This window comes from Cervus elaphus, chromosome 3 (assembly GCF_910594005.1).
Source record: "Cervus elaphus chromosome 3, mCerEla1.1, whole genome shotgun sequence".
Lineage (NCBI taxonomy): Eukaryota > Metazoa > Chordata > Mammalia > Artiodactyla > Cervidae > Cervus > Cervus elaphus.
In genome coordinates, this window is record NC_057817.1 from 11,987,570 (window position 1) to 12,008,921 (window position 21,352).

A 21,352-nucleotide genomic window follows, 5' to 3' on the forward strand; every position below is an offset into this window, starting at 1 on the left:
CCAAAGAGAAAGAAATTGTGGCCGACTAAGTCACTTCTGGGGAGATGAAAAATAGCTTCATAGGAAAATCTCCAGTATAGCCTGAAGACCTCACAGGAAACTCTGAGAGTGCCAAGTTGGGATCTGCCTCTAGAATTCTCTAGGGAACAGGAGTTTTGTCTTTATTTCTGATACAAATGGGCATTCCTGACGGAGTATTGAATATAGACCATCCTTTATGTGGGATTGGAGGCACCTAGGAGTTTTATCTTTCAGATTGGTCAGGGATGTTTACCTTCTACAGTGATGGATCTTCTCTTCCTTCATTAGCTATTTAAGGGTTTCCTTGGGAAGAATGGGCTTCCCTGGTGGCTCAGATGGTAACGAATTTGCCTGCAATGCAGGGGTCCCAGGTTTGATCCCTGGGTCAGAAAGATCCCCTGGAGAAGGGAATGGCAACCCACTCCTGTATTCTTGCCTGGAGAATTCCATGGACAGAGAGAGGAACCTGGCAGGCTACAGCCCATGGGGTTGCATAAAAGTCAAACACAATTGAGAGACTAACACTTGGAAAAAATATTCTTTAAGAGGAACTCCACATTCACAATTGGATGGATTGTAACAGAGCTCTCCTTTTCACTCTGGGAAGACTTAGGGAAGATATCACAGGGTGGTAGCATTTGATCTTATATTTGAAGGATGATAATCAGCGCCTTAGATCTGGTAGACAGAGTGTCTGAAAAACAATGGATGGAGATTCATAACATTGTACAGGAGACTGTGACCAAAACCATCCTAAAGAAAAAGAAATGCAAGAAGGCAAAGTGGTTGTATGAAGAGGCCTTACAAATAGCTGAGAAAAGAAAAGGCACAAAAGGCAAAGGAGAAAGGGAAAGATACCCGACTGAATGCAGAGCTCCAGAGAATAGCAGGAAGAGAAAAGAAAGCCTTCTTAAGTGAACGGTGCAAAAAATAGAGGAAAGCAACAGAATGGGGAGGACTAGAGAACTCTTTGAGAAAATTAGAGATACTGTGGGAACATTTCCTGCAAAGATGGGCACAATCAAGGACAGAAGCGGCAAGGACCTAACAGAAATAGAAGATATTAAGAAGAGGTGGCAGAATGTAAAGAAGAACTGTACAAAAAAGGTCTTAATGACCCGGTTAACCGTGATAATGTGATCACTCATCTAGAGTCAGACATCCTGGAGTGTAAAGTCAAGTAGGCCTTAGGAAGCATTACTATGAACGAAGTAGAGATGATGGAATTCCAGCTGAGCTATTTCAAATCCTAAAAGATGATGCTGTTAAAGTGCTGCCCTAAATATGCCAGCAGATTTGGAAGACTCAGCAGTGACCACAGGACTGGAAATGGTCAGTTTTCATTCCAATCCCAAAGAAGGGCAATGCCAGAGAATGTTCAAACTACCATACAGTTGTGCTCATTTCATATGCTAGCAAGGTAGTGCTCAAAATCCTTCAAGCTATGTCAACAGTATGTGAACCGAGAGCTTCCAGATATAACAACTGGATTTAGAAAAGGCAGAGGAACCAGAGATCAAAGAGCCAACATCTGTTGAATCACAGAAAAAAACAAGGGAACTCCAGAAAAACATCTACTTTTGCTTCATTGAAGAAAGCCTTTGACTGTGAATCATAACGAACTGTGAAAAATCTTAAAGAGGTGGGAATTCCAGACTACCTGGTATGTATGCAGGTCAAGAAGCAGCAGTTAGAACTGGACATGGCACAACAGACTTGTTCCAAATTGGGAAAGAAGTACATCAAGGCTGTATATTGTCACCCTGCTTATTTAACTTATATATAGAGTACATCATGTGAAATACTGGCCTGGGTGAATCACAACCTGGGATCAAGATTTCCAGGAGAAACAGCAACAACCTCAAATATGCAGATGACACCAATGACACCACTCTAAGGAACTAAGAGCCTCTTGATGAGGGTTAAAGAGGAGAGTGAAAAAGCTGGCTTAAAACTCAGCATTCAAAAAACGAAGATCATGGCATCCAGTCCCATCACTTCATGGCAAATAGAACAGGAGAAGTGGAAACAGTGACAGATTTTATTTCTTGGGCTCCAAAATAACTAAGGATGGTGATTGCAGCCAGGAAAAGAAAAGAATCTTCCTCCTTGGAAGAAAAGCTATGACACACCTAGGCAGTGTATTAAGAAACAGAGTAATCACTTTGCTGACAAGGATCTATACAGTCCCAGCTGTGGTTTTCCCAGTAGTCTTGTGCAGATGTGAGAGTTGGACCATAAAGAAGGCTGAACACCAAATAATTGATGCTTTTGAATTGCAGTGCTAGAGAAGACTCTTGAGAGTCCCTTGGACAGCAAGGAGATCCAACCAGTCCATCCTAAAGGAAAGTGAAAGTTGCTCAGTCAAGTCTGACTCTTTGTGACCCCAAGGACTGTACGGTCCATGAAATTCTCCAGGCCAGAATACTGGAATGGGTAGCCTTTCCCTTCTCCAGAGGATCTTCCCAACCCAGGGATCGAACCCAGGTCTCCCACATTGCAGGTGGATTCTTTACCAGCTGAGTCACAAGGGAAGCCCATCTTAAAGGAAATCAACCCTAAATATTTATTGGATGGACTGATGCTGAAGCTGAAGCTCCAATACCTGGCCACCTGATGTGAAGAGCCAACTCATTGGAAATGACTCTGATGGCTGGGAAAGATTGAGGGCAGAAAGAGAAGGGGGCGACAGAGGGTGAAATGGTTGAATGGACATGAGTTTCAGCAAACTCGGAGAGATAGTGAAGGAGAGAGAACCTGGGGTACTGCGGTCTGTGGGGTCACAAAGAGTCAGGACTTAGTGACTGAACTTGCAAACAACAAGGCATTAACCAGCATGTTTCTTAGTATTTTCAGAAAATTTCCTTCCGTCTACCTTTCCAATGAATTTTTATGTTATTGTAACAACAGAAAAAAAAAAAAAAGGATTCTTTTTCTAAGTAAAACCTGCATTTAATACAGAATAAGCATTAGGTTAGCAACAAGAAAAGTGTTACTTTTGAATACTGCAAAAACCAGTTCTGCTCTAGCTTGTATACATCTAACTTTTTTTCTGGAGACTATTGTTTCTCTTACAACATATTTTATACATATTCATGTACAAAATCACTGATATTTCCAGTTCTGGAACCCCCTCTTCTTTCCTGCTTTGCATTAGAACTGTTAAGTGTTACCTTCCAAGGTTCCTTCTTTAGAGTCTCTTTTCAATAGTCAATTAACATTTGCATTTTTCAATTCACCAGACTTTATTAGTGAAGAATGGGTAGCATTCTCTTACTTTATCCTACTAATTGTCAACTGCAACTTCATATCTTGCTTTCCTGCCTGTTCCTCAGTTAGATTTGGGGACAATAAAGACATTTCCTAGGGTTCATCTCAAAAATGACTTAGGACCAGACATATATGCCATTTGCCACAGATCCATACCTTGGCTGGTGATAAAAAAACTTCCCTTCCAAGAGTTCCTGATAGTACAGGGTTTAACCATCTGCTGTAAAATTTGCCTGACAAATATCTTGAATATAAACACTCTAGATGTTTTGATGTTATGTCATTAATTTAATGGAATAGACTTCATTCTTTAGTCTTTAGTCATGTAGTCCCTACATGTATTCTAAAAAAATACTTAATTTCCCATAACATACAATATGCCAGAATCTCTGTGCATCTTGGAAATAGTTTATATATATTTATCATTTGTGTCTCCTACAGTGATTGAGGAATGCCAAACACTCCACAAATACTTGATTGAATGCAGAAAATAAATGCCTGAGTTAATGTGTGCATGAATGAATAAATTAATTAAATGATCAAAGAATTCTTCTGGTGTTTTCTTCTCTAACTCTCAAATCTCCACCCTCTCTCCATTGGCTACTTCTGCTTAAGTATTTCACGTCTTAAATCAGCCTGTCTCTCTGCATTAAACCCCAGTTTGCTTCTCTCCTTCCAGTCACCCACAAACTTTTAAAAAGTAGAGTCTAACCTTACCATCTGCACTTTTCTGATTACTCCCTGATCACTGTAGTCATTTCATCTTCCCTCTGCAGAAATGGTGATCCTGGGGGTGATTCACAATATCTTAGTCATTGAGTTCCATGACCTCTGGTGAATCCACTTGGAAAATAATTTGCCCTTCACTTGACCTTGTTGAACACTCAGTATTACTAAAATTCTGCTTGGGAGGCTCTTCACATACTAGTGTTTCCTGCTTCTCATACAGCTCTGATTTTCTTCTTTTTCTTCATGGTCTTTTTTTTTTTTTTTTTTTTTCATTTTATTGGTCCTTCTTTAAAACTCATATTTGACCTTGTATTTCTCCTTAATATTCTATACTCCTCTCCATGAATCATCCTCTTGCTGTGTTATACTTAATTCCCAGGGTCTATAGGTGTATCCAAACTTAGGCAGACCTTTCTCACAGATGATTTAAAAATTCCTGCTGTCCCTATTCTTCAGAAGATTTGTGCAGATATTTAAAGTTTTGTGCAATGGCTGAGAAAGCAAGTCTCCTTAATTTTTCTGAAGGAATCGCAATCTGTACTTGTAACCCTCTAGACTTTAATTAATTATAAGAATATAACCTATCTGTTGGCCTTCCCTGGTGGCTCAGGTGGTAAAGAATCTGCCTGCAATGCAGGAGACCCGGGTTGGATCTCTAGGTCAGGAAGATCCCCTGGAGAAGGGCATGGCAACCCACTCCAGTATTCTTGCCTGGAGAATTCCATGGACAGAGGACCCTGGCAGGCTACAGTCCATGGGGTTGCAGAGTCAGATACATCTGAGTGACTAACACACAATCTATATGTTACCAATCCTAGTATCAAACTTTTTCGGGAAGTAAGAGAAAACATCATCAGGACGTCTTCTTTTAAGAACAGAGATTGCAAACTTAATCAGCTTCTGGGAAATGTAAGATTTCCTTTTCTCTCCAGGAACATTCTTACCAGAAAATGCTAAACTCTTGGTCCTATGTGCATACACTGAATTAGGTATATTCTAGGCCACTAGAAAACGCAGTCCATCCTAAAGGAAATCAGTCCAGAATATTCATTGGAGGGACTGATGCTGAATCTGAAGCTCCAATACTTTGGCCACCTGATGCAAAGAGCTGACTCATTGGAAAAGACCCTGATGCTGGGAAAAACTGAAGGTGGGAGGAGAAGAGGACGACGGAGGATGAGATGGTTGGATGGCATCACCGACTTGATGGACGTGAGTTTGAGCAAGCTCCAGAAGTTGGTGATGGACAGGGAACCCTGGCGTGCTGCAGTCCATCTGGTCTCAAAGAGTTGGACACAGCTGAGCGACTAACTGAGGAAATGCAGCTCACGTTCTGTACATGAAGTACTAACTCATTTGGATTATTATTGCAGACACTCAGAAGTCTCTATTTACTGGGAGGAGGCAGTACATGGATGTTGAAAGTCTTACATTTGGGGTAGATACAATGGATGAGACACTTGAGCAGCATGTCCGTCTGTACGCATTGTTCTTCGTATGGGCAATGTTATGTGTTTAAGAATTTGGATCAGCAGTTCTGTGTATTTCTGTATCAGGTGGAACTGAGTCAAAACTGCTCCCCCTCTACCCAACGTGTACATTCAAATTTACCTCACACCCCACCCTGCTCCATTGTCTCCAACACGGCCTCGCACAGAAAAGTCAGTTAAACGACCTGAAGGGATGACACGCTTCAGCTTGCTGCCTTCCTGCAAGCTGGCGATGAACAGTAATAGTAACGGCCGTAACAATTCAGCAGCATCTCTGTAGCTTTTAATTTTTCAGGTTACAAAATGCTTTCACGTGTATTTTATGAAATGATAATGAGGTCCAGAAACCCTGGGGTCACAATTTTCCTCCATCTTAAAATAGTACAAAAAGGAGACTTACCAAGGGAAGAGCTGTGGGCAGGCTAGACGTGGTGGAAAAGGACGGTCCTAGCTGGATGGCCGATCCCACCGGGAACAGCGTTTTCTCCTGGCAGAATGTGAGAATACAATTCAGTGACTCAGAAGCCTAATACCGGGGTTGGAAGTGGGTGATGTTGCCTCATGTCCGCAGTCACTGTGTCTCCTTCACTTCCCATTTTCTCACATCAGCGCTGTGAAATCACTGCTTCACTGGGCGTCTTTTGTGAGTACCAGAGGGTAGGGTTTTGAAAATCTTTACATTTTACAGTATCTAAATGTACAAACTATAAAGCATCTCAAAAGTTTCTGTGTCCAGAAAGTACATTGAGTGGTTATTTTTGATAGGTGATACTACTACAGGGCACTGATATGAGAATTTATTTATGTAAAAATAGATAGATAGACATGGGCTTCGCAGGTGGTGCAGTAGTTAAAAATCCGCCTGCCGATGCATGAGACACAAGAGAAGCAGTTTTGATCCCTGAATCTAGAAGATCCTGTGGAGTGGGAAATGGCAACCCACTCCAGTATTCTTGCCTGGCAAACTCCGTGGACAGAGGAGCCTGGCTGGTTACTAAGCCCATGGGGTTACAAAGAATCGGACTTAACTGAGCAAACACGCATGCACAGATAGAGGGGAGCCCTTGTCATATGTATGCGTTTAATTGCTCAGTCATGTCTGGCTTTGCGACCTCATGGACTGGCTTCTCTGTCCATGGGGATTCGCTAGGCAAGAACACTGGAGTGGGCTGCCATGCCTTCCTGCAGGGGATCTTCCCAACCCCGGGATCAAACCCAGGTCTCCCGCATTGCAGGAGGATTCTTATGTATAATCCCTGTTTAATACTATGGAAAAAAAGAAGGAAATTGAGGAGGGAATTGATTACAAAGAATAGATAAATGCTATCTTCTATTTTATATGCTCACATGTCTTCATGGGCTCATAGGGGTGAGAAATAACATAGGTCTGCATTTGTCATGAAAAGGAAGACCAGGAGAGGAAGAGTGGGGAGGCATTGATTGTGAAGATAAGACTATTCATGAGGTGTTTCATTGGATCATCTCCCTGCACAACGAGAGTGGCAAAGGTGGCAGTTGGTACCTTGATACTTCAAAAAAAAATTGATTTATTTGCCTATGGTGGAAGGAAATTTCCCTTAAAAAGTAATATAATGATGCATTTCTGGTTCCTTTTTGCAGATGTTGTGCGTCTTACCAAAACAGTGACTGATGCTAATCACTATCTGAATGCCAAGATGGCATGCCTTGTATGCACTTCTCAGAAACTGCAGTTGCCCCTCCGTGACTTTGCTATGTCTTGGTCAGCTGCTTCACCCTCAGTCAGACATGATCTATCTAGCAGGTTTAGGGGTTACAGTTCAATGTAGGATTTGAATTGTTCTTACCCATCATGGCGGAAAATTATTACTTCTAATCAGTCTGTCTTTATTACCACTTTCATCCTAATTCTCATGCTCTGTTTTTATATAAGGTTGCCATTACCACCTGGAGCTTTTTCAGGACTCTGGAAGAATCAAGAGGCATTCAAGCATTTATACTTTGAAAAGTTTCCAGTAAGAATTTCATTATTCTTTAAACTCACCTTACGTACTTCTCTGTAGTTCACTGTAATAACAGTGAGCAGCTTACTCTTAGAATCATGGATCACAAAGCTACCCTTAAAGATTATCTGGACCAGTTTCCAGATCTCAGAGGGAAAGAATGCCCAAAGCTCAAATGTCTAAATAAGTCATTTTAATATGTTTTTCATCAGTTTCTGGACCTACAAATATCTCAGTTTCTCTTATTTTTTTCTGAAAGTTACCAGCCTTTCATTTTAGGAGAGGTTTTGCTAAACTGAAATGTTTGGAGACTTTCTATATGATTTCTTGCATTGGATTCCTCCTCCCAGACTGAGAACACCTGGTCAGAACTGGACAGTTGTTAGAACCTCGTTAATGGTAAAGAACCCACCTGCCAGTACAGGAGACATAAGAGACATGGATTTGATCCCTGGGTTGGGAAGATCCCTTGGAGGATGAAATGACAGCCCACTCCATTCTCTTGCCTGGAGAATGTCATGGACAGAGGAGCCTGGCGGGCTACAGTCCCTAGGATTGCAGAGTCAAACACAACTGAAGCGACTTAGCATTCATGCACACCTCCTCTGTATGAGCAAAATTTGAGGAACATTTGCTCTGCTTGCCAGAAATTGTACATTTTTTAAAATCTCTTTGCCTATTTTGGCATTCATTCCTGAGTGCCCTCTGAGTTCTTTATTTTGAAATACAAATACAGGATAAAGACATCCAACTTCTAGTGCTTTGGATAACAAAAAGTGTCTTTTTGCATTCTGCTTTATCATTTACCTGTTACTCTGTGCCAGGGTCATGTGGTTTATGTTTATAATAGTACATAATTGATAATGCGCAAAAGGGTCCCACTCTCATCTTGCTGCTGTCTTTTCACCTCTATTTCTTTCCCTTAGAGAAATACCTGGTCCTCATTATACACTGGGTTAAAAAAGAATGAATGATTAGAATTGCATTAAAAAGCAAAGGTGAGTCTAAGTATTTAGCATTCTCTCCTTATTATTTGTGAGTGAAGGACACCTAACCTAATCAACTAGACAAATGACAAGAATTAAAATAGCTTCCTTGAGAAAGACATCTCAGGGTTAAATGACCTCAGTAGCCAAGATTAAACATGCCCCAAGGGACTGTGGCAGAGAAGATTTGTCTGTAAAATTGACGCCAATAAGCCCCATCTATCTGCCTGATGGGCCCCAGTCAAATCATCAGAGTACTGATGTGATTAATTACACCCTGACAGTGACACATGATATGTGCATGTGGTTTTCAACATGACCACCTTTAACAAAATTGAAAGCTCCTTCAAAGCCCCGTAAACCATAGTTTATGATTAAACTAGATATAATGAATCTATACTTTGTCTTGTTACCTCAACCAGAAGGGTTGAGTAACTTGCGCCCTGTTTAGAGTAAAAGAGCTGACCCGTCATTTTGGACCCATAATTTCTGGCTCCAGAGCCCGTGTTCTTAACTGTATTCTAGATTGCCTTTCTTACAGTAATTGCTGTGAGAGGTGCCGATTATTGAGGATTTATGATGTGCCTCAGTCTGCCCTCTTTATACGCTCCATCTCATTGAAGCTTCTCAGAGCCTTATAAGGCATGGTCCATTACCCGATTTAATAGATGAGCATACTGATTCTTAGGAAGATTAAGAAACACAAATAGTGACTTGCCTGAATTTATCTGGAAGCCCAAGCTCATAATACAGGTATTAATGCAATTCTGAAGCATTAGGGGGAGGAATATTTCTTTCTTTCTAATTCTTATTCTTCTTGATTTTTCATTCTGTTGTGACATCTGAAACTGTACTACTACTCTGAGTTGACAAAAAAATAAGTTTTATACTTACTATTTAGCTATAATTTCATTGAAGCTCAAGTCCAATCCAAATCTATGTTAAAAACTTAGTGGTCTATTTTGTAATTTTTAATAGAGAGCTTTAACATCTTTACAAATTAACCCAGAAAATCTATCAAAGAACTACTTTTGCAATACCAAAGCATACTGGAACTGTTGAGCTATTACTTCTCCATTAAAAGAAGAAATTGGGTTCGTAAACTTTGAAACTCTCAGTCCAAATGCTTAGCTTCAACATGTATAAGAACACTTTAATTTATTCCTGAATGTCAAGGGAGCAAAGAGATTCTATTAATAGTAAGCTTTCAAAATCAGAAGTAATGGAATTCAATAGGCTAGTTGTGAGAAAGCCAAATGCAAATCTATCATATTTTATATTTTACCAAGATTAAAAATAATTACATTACCTAATACTAGATGCTAATCAGACATTATTTATTCTTATTTTCAGGGATACTATGACACCATGGATGCTGGATACATGGATGAAGAAGGCTACGTTTATGTTATGTCTCGAGTTGATGATGTGATAAATGTTGCAGGTCACAGGATTTCTGCAGGTGCCATTGAGGAGGTATTGATGAATATTGGTCTTTTATTCTAGATAGTGTTTAGGGACAGAACTAAGTTAAAGTCAATCCTGAGGTTGTCATTCGACCTGAAAAATGATCGGGCCTTCCTTTGAGGCACAGGCTCGGTGGTCACTTGGGTGTTTCCCTCACCTTCCTTTCTCTCCTGTTCTCCATAGTCCCCTGATTTCTGCCTCATGATAGACAGGAAGCATAAGCACTTACATATATTTATAACTTATGGGAGAGTCTGTATACATTTGCTCCTCGATCTTTGCTACTTGATTGCTTCTAGCATCTTGATTTGCTCCTGTTTGATAACCAGGTTTGTATATAGTCTTGGTGTGATATTTAAACATTCTATTGTACTCTAAAATCTTGAGAATTTTCTTCCAATGTAAATTATACCAAGTCCCCAGAAGAGTGTTCTAAAATGTTCTCTCTCTTTTTTTTAATTTACCTTAAAATAGAGTAAAAATGCTCCTTTTTATTGTGTAATGTTTGTGCTAAGTCGCTCAGCTGTGTCTGACTCTTTGCCACCCCACGGACTGTAGCCCACCAGGCTTCCCCGTCCATGGGATTCTCCAGGCAAGAATGCTGGGGTGGGTTGCTGTCCTCTTCTCCAGGGGATCGTCCTGACCCGGGGATTGGACCCATGACTCCTGTGTCTCTCCTGCTTTGAAGGTGGATTCTTTACCGCTGAGCCACCTGGGAAGCCCTTACTGTGTAATACTATGAGCTTTTTACTTGTATGGATTCTTGTAACCATCACAAACAAACAGGGTAAAGAAAAATTTCAGCACTGCCAAAGAGTTTCCCTCTTTATTCTGACACTTCCCATGCCTAACCCCTGGGAACCACTAATTTTTTTCTGTTCCTATGTTGTTTTTGCCTTCTCTAGAATGTTGTATAAATGGAATAATGCAGTATGTAACCTTTGGAGACTGGGTTATTTCATTCGAGATCCATTCAAGTTGTTGTGTGTATCAATAATTTGTCCTTTTATGGTTCTGTGCGGTATTTCATTGTGTGGATGTACTAACCCATTTGTGTTTCCTTTACCGTTAAAGGGTTTTTTAAGTGCTTCTAGTCTGAGGCAGTTGTAAATAATGCTGTTGTATACATTCAAGTTCAAGTTTTTGTGTGAAAATTAGTTTTCACTTCTCTAGGTTACATACTAACAGTGAGTTTGCTGGGTTACACTGGTTAAGTGTGTGTTTAAGATTATAAGAAATTGCCAGATGGTTTTCTAGGGTGGCTGTGCCATTTTATATTCCCATGCATAGAATCTGAGTGTTCCTGTTTCATCTCATCTTTATTAGTCTTGGAATTGTCATTATTCCTAATTTTAATCATCCTAATAGACATGTAAAGGTATCTCATTGTGCTTTAAATTTGCTGGTCTGTAATGACTAATGTGGCTTGCCTGGTAGCTCAGTGGTAAAGAATCCACCCGCCAACACAGGAGACATGGGTTTTGATCCCTGGGTTGAGAAGATCCCTGGGGAAAAAAATGGTAACCCACTCCAGTATTCTTGCTTGGGAAATCCCATGGACAGAGGAGCCTGACAGGCTACCGTCCATGGGATCGCAAAGGAGTCAGACACGACTGAGCGACCAATCAACAGCAACAATGACTGGTGATGTTAGAAACCGAAATTTTCTTGTGTTTATTTGCCATTCATGTGTCTTCTTTGGTGAAGTATCTGTTAAAATCTTCTGCCTATTTTTTAAAAATATATAAACTCCTGGGGAGTATATGTATATATGTATATATATGATGATGATGATGATCTAGTTGCTAAGTTGATTCCGACTATTGCAACCCCATGGACTGTAGCTTGTCAGGCTCCTATATATATATATATAAACTCTCAATACTGAGCACTAAGAAAAAAAAAAAACCCAATTTTTAAAAAATAGGCAAAAGATTTTAACAGATTTTTCACCAAAGAAGATACATATATGTGTGTGTATATAAATATAAATATATATATATATATATTCTGGATACAAGTCCTATATTTTCTAGTCTCTGACTGGTCTCTTTATTCTTTAAAAGTGCTCTTAATCATACTTGCTCGCTCAGTCATGTCCAATTCTTTTGCAACCCCATGGAGTGTAGCCTGCCTGGTTTCTCTGTCCATGGAATTTTCTAGGCGCGAATACTGGAGTGGGTTGCCATTTCCTACTCCAGGGGATGTTCCTGACCCAAGGATCAAATGAACCTGCATCTCCTGTGTCTGGTGGCATCTCCTGTGTCATCGGCTGGTGAATTCTTTACTGCTTAATGAAGTGAAGTGAAAGTCGCTCAGACGTGCCTGACTTTGTGACCCCATGGACTGTGTAGTCCATGGAATTCTCCAGGCCAGAATACTGGAGTAGGTAGCCTTTCCCTTCTCCAGGGGATCTTCTCAACCTAGGGATTGAACCCAAGTCTCCCACATTGCAGGTGGATTCTTTACCAGCTGAGCCTCAAGGGAAGCCCAAGAATACTGGAGTGGGTAGCTTATCCCTTCTCCAGTGGATCTTCCTGACCCAGGATTAAGCCATCTTAATAAAGCAAAAGTCTAATTCACCATTTTTTTTCTTTTATGGGTCATGGTATTTATCTAAGAACTCTTTCCTAAACCAAGGTCATATTTTCTTCTTTGTTTTCATCTAAATGTTATGTAATTTTGCCATTTACCCTTAGTTTTATTGTTTTACATTTTATATCAGCTTACATTTACATTTTGAGCATTTTTTTTTTTGTATATGGTGCAAGGTACATGTTGAAGATTTTTTTAATATGGGTGTTAATTACTCCACGTGTCATTTGTCACAAAGACTGGACTTTCCCCATTGAATTGCCTTTGCACCTTTGTAGAAAATTAGCTGACAATATTTGAGTGGCTCTTTTTCCAGAGTGTCTTCCATTTTTTTTTTTTTTATCTCTGTGCTTATCTTTTCACCAATACTTCTCTGACTTGATACTATTGCATTATATAATGTCTAAGAATTGAATAGTGTCCACAGTTTTCAAAATTGCTCCACTTTTTCAAAATTATTGTGAATATCTGTTCCTTTACTTTTCCATATATATTTTAGAATGAGCTTTTCTATAGTTAAAATTAATCTTGCATGGATTTGCGATTGCAATTGTGTTAAATCTGTAGAAAAATTGATATCTGGACTATATTGAATTGTCTAATCCATGAATTTCATACACCTCTCCATTTATTTAGTCTTTTTTTTGATGTTTCATTAACATTTTGTGTTTAAGTATGTAGAATATTTTCTTAATTTATGTCTAAGTATTTAGTTTTTTTGGCTACTATAAATAGAAGTTTTAAAAAAAAAATTTGGTTTCCAAACTGATGCTTTTAAGACCATTTACATTTAAATGAAGTATTGATATATTTATGTCTTCAGGTTTATTATTGGCTTCCTTTTTACTTTTCTCTTTTTATTTCCTTCATGATATATTTTCTCCCTTTTGTTTCCTGTTTTTTTTTTAAGTTATTTATTTACTTTTGGCTGCACTGAGCCATCACTGCGGCACGCAGGCCTTCTCTAATCGGGGCAGGCAGCCACTCCTTGCTGCGGTGCTGGGGCTGCGCGTGGTGGCGGCTTCTCTTGTCGCAGAGCATGGGCTCTGGGCACGGGGACTTAGGAGTTGTAGCCCACAGACTCAGTAGCTGTGGCACATGGACTTGGCTGCTCTGCCGCACGTGGAATCTTGCCCAGACCAGGGATTGAACCCAGGTCCCCTGCTTCGCAGGCGGATTCTTATCCCCTGCACCACCAGGGAAACCCCTGTCCCTTCTTGTAGGTCATTTGGTTGCTTTTTGTAACTTCCATTTCTTTGCTGAGAACCTCTCCCTTCATTCCAGGGGTGCTTGGAATGGTATGGACTTTGGGCCATGCTGCTGTGGGGTGTTAATATTTATCTTTGTTAATTTTACCCTTAATGTGTAGATGTGATGTTCTGGGTCAAAAACGGATTTCTTAATGGTAAGTGCTCTCTTTCTCTAGGTCTTATCCCTAGGTGACCCAACAAGAGTCAATGGGAAATTTCTCTACATAAGTAGCCAGACACACTACAGATGAGAGACAAGGAAAATAACTTTTCTCTGCTTATAAAGAGGCAGGAGGCAACTGTCTTTCACTCCTCCTAAAGAGGTCTCCTTGGTAACATAATGGCCTGAATCCAAACTCCAGCTCTTTGATATGTACATAACATCTCTCCAGGAGGCAGATAGCCCTGTGTGTCTTAACTTTTATAACCTAGCAATGTTTCCAACTTCTAAAACCATCTTTTTTGACATGTAAATGCCAAGGAAGATAGTGAGCCAGTCTCCTGGGCACCTTATGAGTTTAACCTAGGGATCTAGTCTGTGCTTGCATGCAAAGTTGCTTCAGTCTGTCCTTTTGACCCTATGGACTGGTTCCCATGAGGCTCCTCTGTCTGTGGGATTCTCCTGTCAAAAAATATTGGAGTGAGGTGGCATTTCCTCCTCCAGGGGATCTTCCTGACCCAGGGATAAACCAGCATCTCTTAAGTCTCCTGCATTGGCAGATGGGTTCTTTACCACTAGTGCCACCTGGAAAGCCCCAGGGATCTCGTCTAGGCTGCAAGCATTGTATAGCCCAGGAAAATTAGAAAATTTTTATTATCCTGTCATATCAGAGCAATTAACTAAACCAACAGCTATTGATCAAATTCTCAAAGCATTTGAAGAGTCTCAGAAGGCTAGGTTTTTTATAGGAGCAACGAGAAATCTAGAAAAGTTTTATTTCCCTGCACTGGAGGGGTCCCCAGCCTCCAGGATCTAATGCCTGATGATCTGAGGTGGAGCTGATGTAATAATAATAGAAATAAAGTGCACAACAAATGCAATGTGCTTGAATCATCCTGAAACCATCGCCCCTTCCCCCCGCCCCTGTTCCATTGAAAAATTGGCTTCCATGAACCGTCGCTGGTGCCATAATGGTTGGGGAACATTGCCCTACAGATACAATAGCTACATTAAAATTTTTATCTGGTATTTCTAATACTTGGATCATCTTGGGTTTGGCATTTGTTGAGCATCTTTTTTAAAGAGGTGTTTTTTCTTTTTTAAAGAAGCTCAGTTCAGTTCAGTTGCTCAGTCATGTCTGAGTCTTTGTGGCCCCATGGACTGCAGAATGCCAGGCCACCCTGTCCATCATCAACTCCCAGAGTTTACTTAAACTCATGTCCATTGAGTCAGTGATGCCGTCCAACCATCTTATCCTCTGTTGTCCCCTTCTCCTCCCACCTTGAGTCTTTCCCAGCATTAGGGTCTTTTCAGATAGCCAGTTTTTTACATCAGGTGGCCAAAGTATTGGAGTTTCAACTTTAGAATCTGTCCTTCCAATGTATATTCAGGACTGATTTCCTTTAGGATGGACTGGTTGGATCTCCTTGCAGTCCAAGGGACTCTCAACAATCTTCTCTGACAACACAGTTCAAAAGTATCATTTCTTTGGCACTCAGCCTTTTTTTACAATCCAACTCTCACATCCATCATGTGACATGACTACTGGAAGATCCATAGCTCTGACTATATGGACCTTTGCTGTGAAAGTAATGTCTCTGCTTTTTAATATGCCGTCTAGGTTGGTCATAGCTTTTCTTCCAAGGAGCAAGAATCTTTTAAGTTCATGGCTGCAGTCATCATCTGCAGTGATTTTGGAGCCCAAAAATATAAACTCTGTCATTGTTTCCACTGTTTTCCCATCTATTTGTCATGAAGTGATGGGACCAGATGCCATGATCTTAGTTTTCTGAATGTTGAGCTTTAAGCCAACTTTTTCACTCTCCTCTTTCACTTTAGTCAAGAGGCTCTTTAGTTCTTCTTCATTTTGTGCCATAAGGGTGGTGTCATCTGCATTTCTGAGGTTATTGATATTTCTCTCGGCAATCTTGATTCTAGCTTGTGCTTCATTCAGCCCATTGTTTTTCATGATGTACTCTGCATAGAAGTTAAATAAGCAGGGTGACAGTATCAGTTCAGTTCAGTTTAGTTCAGTCGCTCAGTCGTGTCCGACTCTTTGCGACCCCATGAATCGCAGCACGCCAGGCCTCCTTGTCCATCACCAACTCCCGGAGTTTACTCAAACTGACAGTATACAGCCTTGAAATACTCCTTTCCTGGGGTGTTTAGGTTTTCCGAATTCTTTTTATGTCCCGTAATTTTACATTATGATATTCTGGATCCTTTTAAAGTCATCTGGATTTATGTTCTTGTGATTGTTTCTTTTAGCAGATGGTCAGCCCAGTTCAGATCAGACCACATGTCCTTACTTTCTGTGGATTGTGGTTCCAGGGTCAGTCTTGTTTTCAAAGCCTTTACAGTGCTATTCTGGTCCATCTCACTGTGTCTTTCTCCCAGAGGCCAATCTGAAACTCACATGCTCAGAATTTTTGTTGTGCTGATTCTGGTGGGATTCATGCATGCACAATTTTGGGAGTAGGCTCAAGACATCATACTCGGATTTAAAGTATCCCTTTTTTAGCTCCTTTCTCTCTGCGACCTTCTCCTTTTGGTTCTCAGGGCTCTTACTGTTCTACTCAGTATAAAGTCAGGGCTTCAGCCTCCTGGCAGCCCTCCCAGGGTTCAGTCCTGTAGAGTGTCCCTGAGGGGAGGAAGGAATTCATCTCTTTGCTAGCACTTGCCTACAATAGGACAAAGGGATCAATAGGGACCCACTCTCAGGGACTGGATGTTCACTAGTGGGGAGGGCAACTGATACCGGATCTTCCCAGGCTCTCCTGGTGTAGGATAGGGGAGCGCCTGGGGTTCCAGCCCCAGGATCTGCTGCATACTGATGATGGAGACGGGAGAGGCCACGGATTTGTGGTGAGAGGTGTGAAGCATCTCCAAGGTCACTACATCTCTACAGGAAGGAAGAGGGGCACCACTTCTTGGCTGGTGGCCATCGGGGTTGGAGTAGGGAGGATAAAACCAAATGATTCTGTCCCCAGCTGCTTTGCTCCTTTTCCTATACCTCTGGGTAGACCCTGCAAGCATTTCTAGGGCTTTTTCTGTCTGCAATTATCCATATTTTGGACTGCTGTAGAACCCAAGCAGTAGGAGGCAAAACCAACAAACCATAACCACAACAAAACCCAAAAGCTTCTGAGCAGGCAGAAAACAGGGGACTCAACCACCGGGTTGCCTCTCAAGTTCCGATGGAGTCTTCTTACACAAATTATGGCCCAGAGTATTCCATTGCAAGTAGTGGAAGTGTATGCAGAAACATACTTTAGTTCTCCTTTCTCTACTTAAAAGATGATCACTTTCTCTAAAGGTTATACTTCAGCTCAGACTTAATGACTTACCACTACTTGTCATGTAGGCCTTCTTTCCCCTTAGTGACAGTCAGTGTGATATTATTTGAGTAAAAGGAAATAATTTTATAACATATTTTGGAACATGTGACTTTTACCTGCTATTATAATATTGTCTTGTTTTTAACCAACTGTGAATTTTGTGATAACCTGAAATTGAAATTTACACTTCATGTATTTTGGCGTGTTGACAAAAGGTGGTTCCAGGTGCATGAACTTTTAATTTCTTACTCACAGATTACCTCCAGTATTCACCTGCATTTCTGCCAGACTCAGCTGATCAAAATACAGAGCTTACATATGCATAACTCTTGTCAGTCGAAATTCTTAGTTCTCTTTTATTTTTAGAATGAAAAATGCCAATTTATTCCAATATATATTGTGCTTTAATATGTTTCTACTGACACGCTTCTCACTGTATGTAACAGCAGAGTAAGGCAAGCAGAAGATAGGCAGTTAAAAATAGCAAAATTGAAAAAAAAAGGACAGGACCCATGGCATCTAATAATTTTGCAGTGGGTCTTAGGAGTACTTATAGCTCACAACAGGTCAGCTCTCAGGGTTAAGCCTTCTTGGGATGAATGTCTCCCTTCATATGAATGAAATAATTCTCTTTACTGCATATTTATGTCTAATAAGGAAATTATTAATAATAGCTTAATTCATATCAAGTTTGTCTTCTCCATATTAGAATATATTAGAGGGTTGTGAGCCAATATTTTTACTGGCTTTTTCCTGGCCCCTAGGAAAATTGCTTAACAAATTGATAATATGTATACGAGATGTTTATATTGATGACATCACCAGCTTTTACTACAGTGCCCCAAATTTTATCCTTAAATGCTTTTTCAGGATTCTCAGCAATTAATACTGGATTCTACTCTAATTTTTTGAAATAGGACTTGAGTGTCCTAATCTGTTGGGAGTATTACTTGTAGAAATAAAAATACTATTGTTTTTATATACAGTGAAAATATCTGAGCTTTTTTAATTTCCCATGGTACCATTTGACAGTTTATTACCTTATTTAAGACTACATCAAAGAGAAATTCTACTAAAATGACTATATCAAAAATACATCAGGGAACTATTAATATGTGTCTTTCTCTTCTCAACATTGTTGTTTAGTCGCTAAGTCATATCCTACTCTCCTGTGACTCCATGCACTGTTAAGTCTGCCAGGCTCCTTGGTCCATGGGATTTCCCAGACAGGAATACTGGAGTGGGATTTCCTCCAGGGGATCATCCTGACACAGGGATCGGACCTGCGTCTCCTGTATTACAGGCACATTCTTTACCACTGAGCCACCAGGGAAGCCCCACCATAAGAAAAGAGAATTCTAGGATGGCTTTTAGAAATTTAAGAGGACGTTATTCTTGCAGATCTCAATGCATGCCTTCTATAGATATTAAGTAATAAGCAAATCTGTTTTGAACAGTTGATCTTTGAAAGCCTAGCATCTAGCTGGACAGTAGGGACTTCTGGTGGAAGTTCAGGGTATTCTTAAAAAAGTTGTGTTCTGAATCTCCTAGTTCAGGTCTTGTGAGCCCAAATTACTAGGAGTCAGTGTGGTCCTTCTGCTTAGCTCTCTTTTACTTTTGAGAGCAGATCTTTTCATGCAAAGACATCTGCAGGGAGCAAATTGGGCTCCCTGATTTCATTCTTTTGCTTGTAACTTAAGTTTTAGTTTGTTAAACAATACTAGGAGTATCCTTGGGCACTTGGAAATCTGATATTAAAATACTGTATTTAAAGCCTAGAGCTTCCCTAGTTGCTTCAGACGGTAACGAATCTGCCTGCCATTCAGGAGACCCAGGTTTGATCCTTGGGTCCAGAGGATCCCCTGGAGAAGGGAATGACTACCCACTCCAGTATTCTTGCCTGGAGAATCCCATGGGGAGAGGAGCCTGGAGGGCTACAGTCCATGGAATTGCAGAGTTGGACATGACCCAGCGACTAACACTCACTTTCAAAGCCTAGGGGAGTGTTCACATAAAATTTGCCCTTTGTTCTGACCAAACTGTCACTGTTTGTTTTTCCAAGTTAGCTATTTTGTTCGCTATTTTAGGAATGATTTCATCAAGATTGGATACATTTCTATAAAGGATGCATTCAACAAAGATGCCATGCAATTTCATTTCCACCCAATATTAAAGGAATATTGATTTAAATAGTTGTGAAATTGCTGAATATTTTTCTAGGCACTGATGTGAATATTGATGAAGATGTGGAAGCTGACAGTTTTCTAGATCACTCCAGTATCAGAGCAAAGAAAACAATATTCCTCCTTTTCCTACTGCAGAGACAATCTTCCACTGCAGAGTGGCTCCTTGCCTCTTACCAGGGTGCTTGATTTAAACTAATTTTTCTAAAATTATCTAAAGCATAATTGAGAAACCTGTGTAATTTAGCCAACTAAAACCCTAAAATTCATTAAAATTTACACAAAAATGGCAGTACCCCAGAAACAAAGAAAGACCATTTGTTACCATAGCATTTATGTGCTCACTTTGGGCGAAACAATCACCTTTTACGTTGTATCACATTTTGGGTACTTGAGTGCCAGATCACTACAGATGCTTCATGGATTTTATATGGAGGGAATATATGAATGTGGCTTTTGATTTCTCCCCCTCTGTAGGACATTTGGTTGGCTTCTGTCTCTTAAAAGTTGCCAAGACATATTTTGATGCTTTTCTTTTTAACGAGTCAGTTGTTGAAATCATTATTTGGCATGCAAATACTGTTTGTGGAGCCAACATAGAAAGCTGCCTCCTGCCTGTATGGCATCTTTTTAGCACTGATAGATTAATATAATGTTTTATCCACTATAATGAACTTTATTTACCGATGATGTAGAATTCTGGGAAACGACATGTTTGTCACAGATTTTTAAGACTTTGTCCTCAGTCTGCAAAAACGGGACACTTTGATACTACAATTGTGTTATATATTACTTCTGATTTTAAAATACTCTCAGCCCTTATAGAAAAACCAGTCAGCATTTTCCCATCCTATTCTAAAAACACTGTAACTGAGGATGTAAATTAAAATAACAAGGTGAAATAATAGCACATTAGTTTTTGTTGTTCAATTCAGTTAGAATCATAGTCATACTGGATAGGTGACAAAATATCTGGATGTATGATTTTTTAAACAGTGATTTAAACTAAAACTTTAAAAACTCAGGTATAGAAGCACCAGTGAACACTTCAGTAAATGAGTTTTTGACAATTAAAACTCTGGCTAGCTAGGTTAAATTATTTTTCTCTATCCACGAAGGAAGTCTTAAATTGGAATGAAAGTCTTAAATTGGACCTAGCAAGTCCTCCGTGCTATCGAGAGGGTATTGTCTTCCATGATCGGCGACTGTCAATATGAACTGCCCAAACAAAACTCTCACAGTAAAATGTGTCTCTACTCTTAACATATGGACTGAAAACTAAATAAGACCTTAACAAATGGGAAAGCTGTTGGAAACATTTTCAGAGTTCATGCTGAAGCAGTAAGAGAAGGTGGTATTTTATCATCTGCATAGTGTGTTTTGCAGAAGCTTTTGAGTCGGTACCAACTGAAGGAGAGGGTGTGGACACATTTACCTCAGCAATGAAGTTAATAAAACAGTAGTGTAAAAATCATTTATTTAACTCATACTATCCAGAGCACTGTAGGAGTTAAAAACTATATGGATGGCAAGCCTCACCACTGAATTATCTCACAATTGATGCTAGTGATAGGATATGGGAAATGCTGACTTGCATGCTTAATTAGGGGCAGTGTGTAACAGTCCACTGGGCTTGTATCAAACATTCTAGCAGTTCATCAAGGCTTCTAGGAGTTTGGAGAAGAGAAAGCTCATTTTCGGACTAATTGGACTAATTTTTAACTTTTTTCTGTGGAAAGTTAGGGATGTTTTAGTGGCATGTCAAATTTTGTTGATTCTTCTCTTCCCTCTCTGAATGTAACTTTTTAGTTGAGTTTGTCAGCCTTTCCTTCTTCATACGGTCATTAGATATCAGAGTTCTTTTAGGCTTTTGCCCTTTTT

The 21,352-nt window shown here is 40.0% G+C and overlaps 1 protein-coding gene across 2 annotated transcripts in view; it reads left to right on the forward strand.

The window, feature by feature from the left end:
* ACSS3 (acyl-CoA synthetase short chain family member 3) overlaps window positions 1–21,352 on the forward strand; it is a 162,613-nt gene that overhangs the window by 133,599 nt on the left and 7,662 nt on the right. For both annotated transcript variants that reach the window (XM_043880529.1, XM_043880518.1), the window contains 2 exons: window positions 7,423–7,504; window positions 9,832–9,954. In XM_043880529.1, the coding sequence (XP_043736464.1) occupies window positions 7,423–7,504; window positions 9,832–9,954 (205 nt within the window). The remainder of the gene's footprint in view (window positions 1–7,422; window positions 7,505–9,831; window positions 9,955–21,352) is intronic.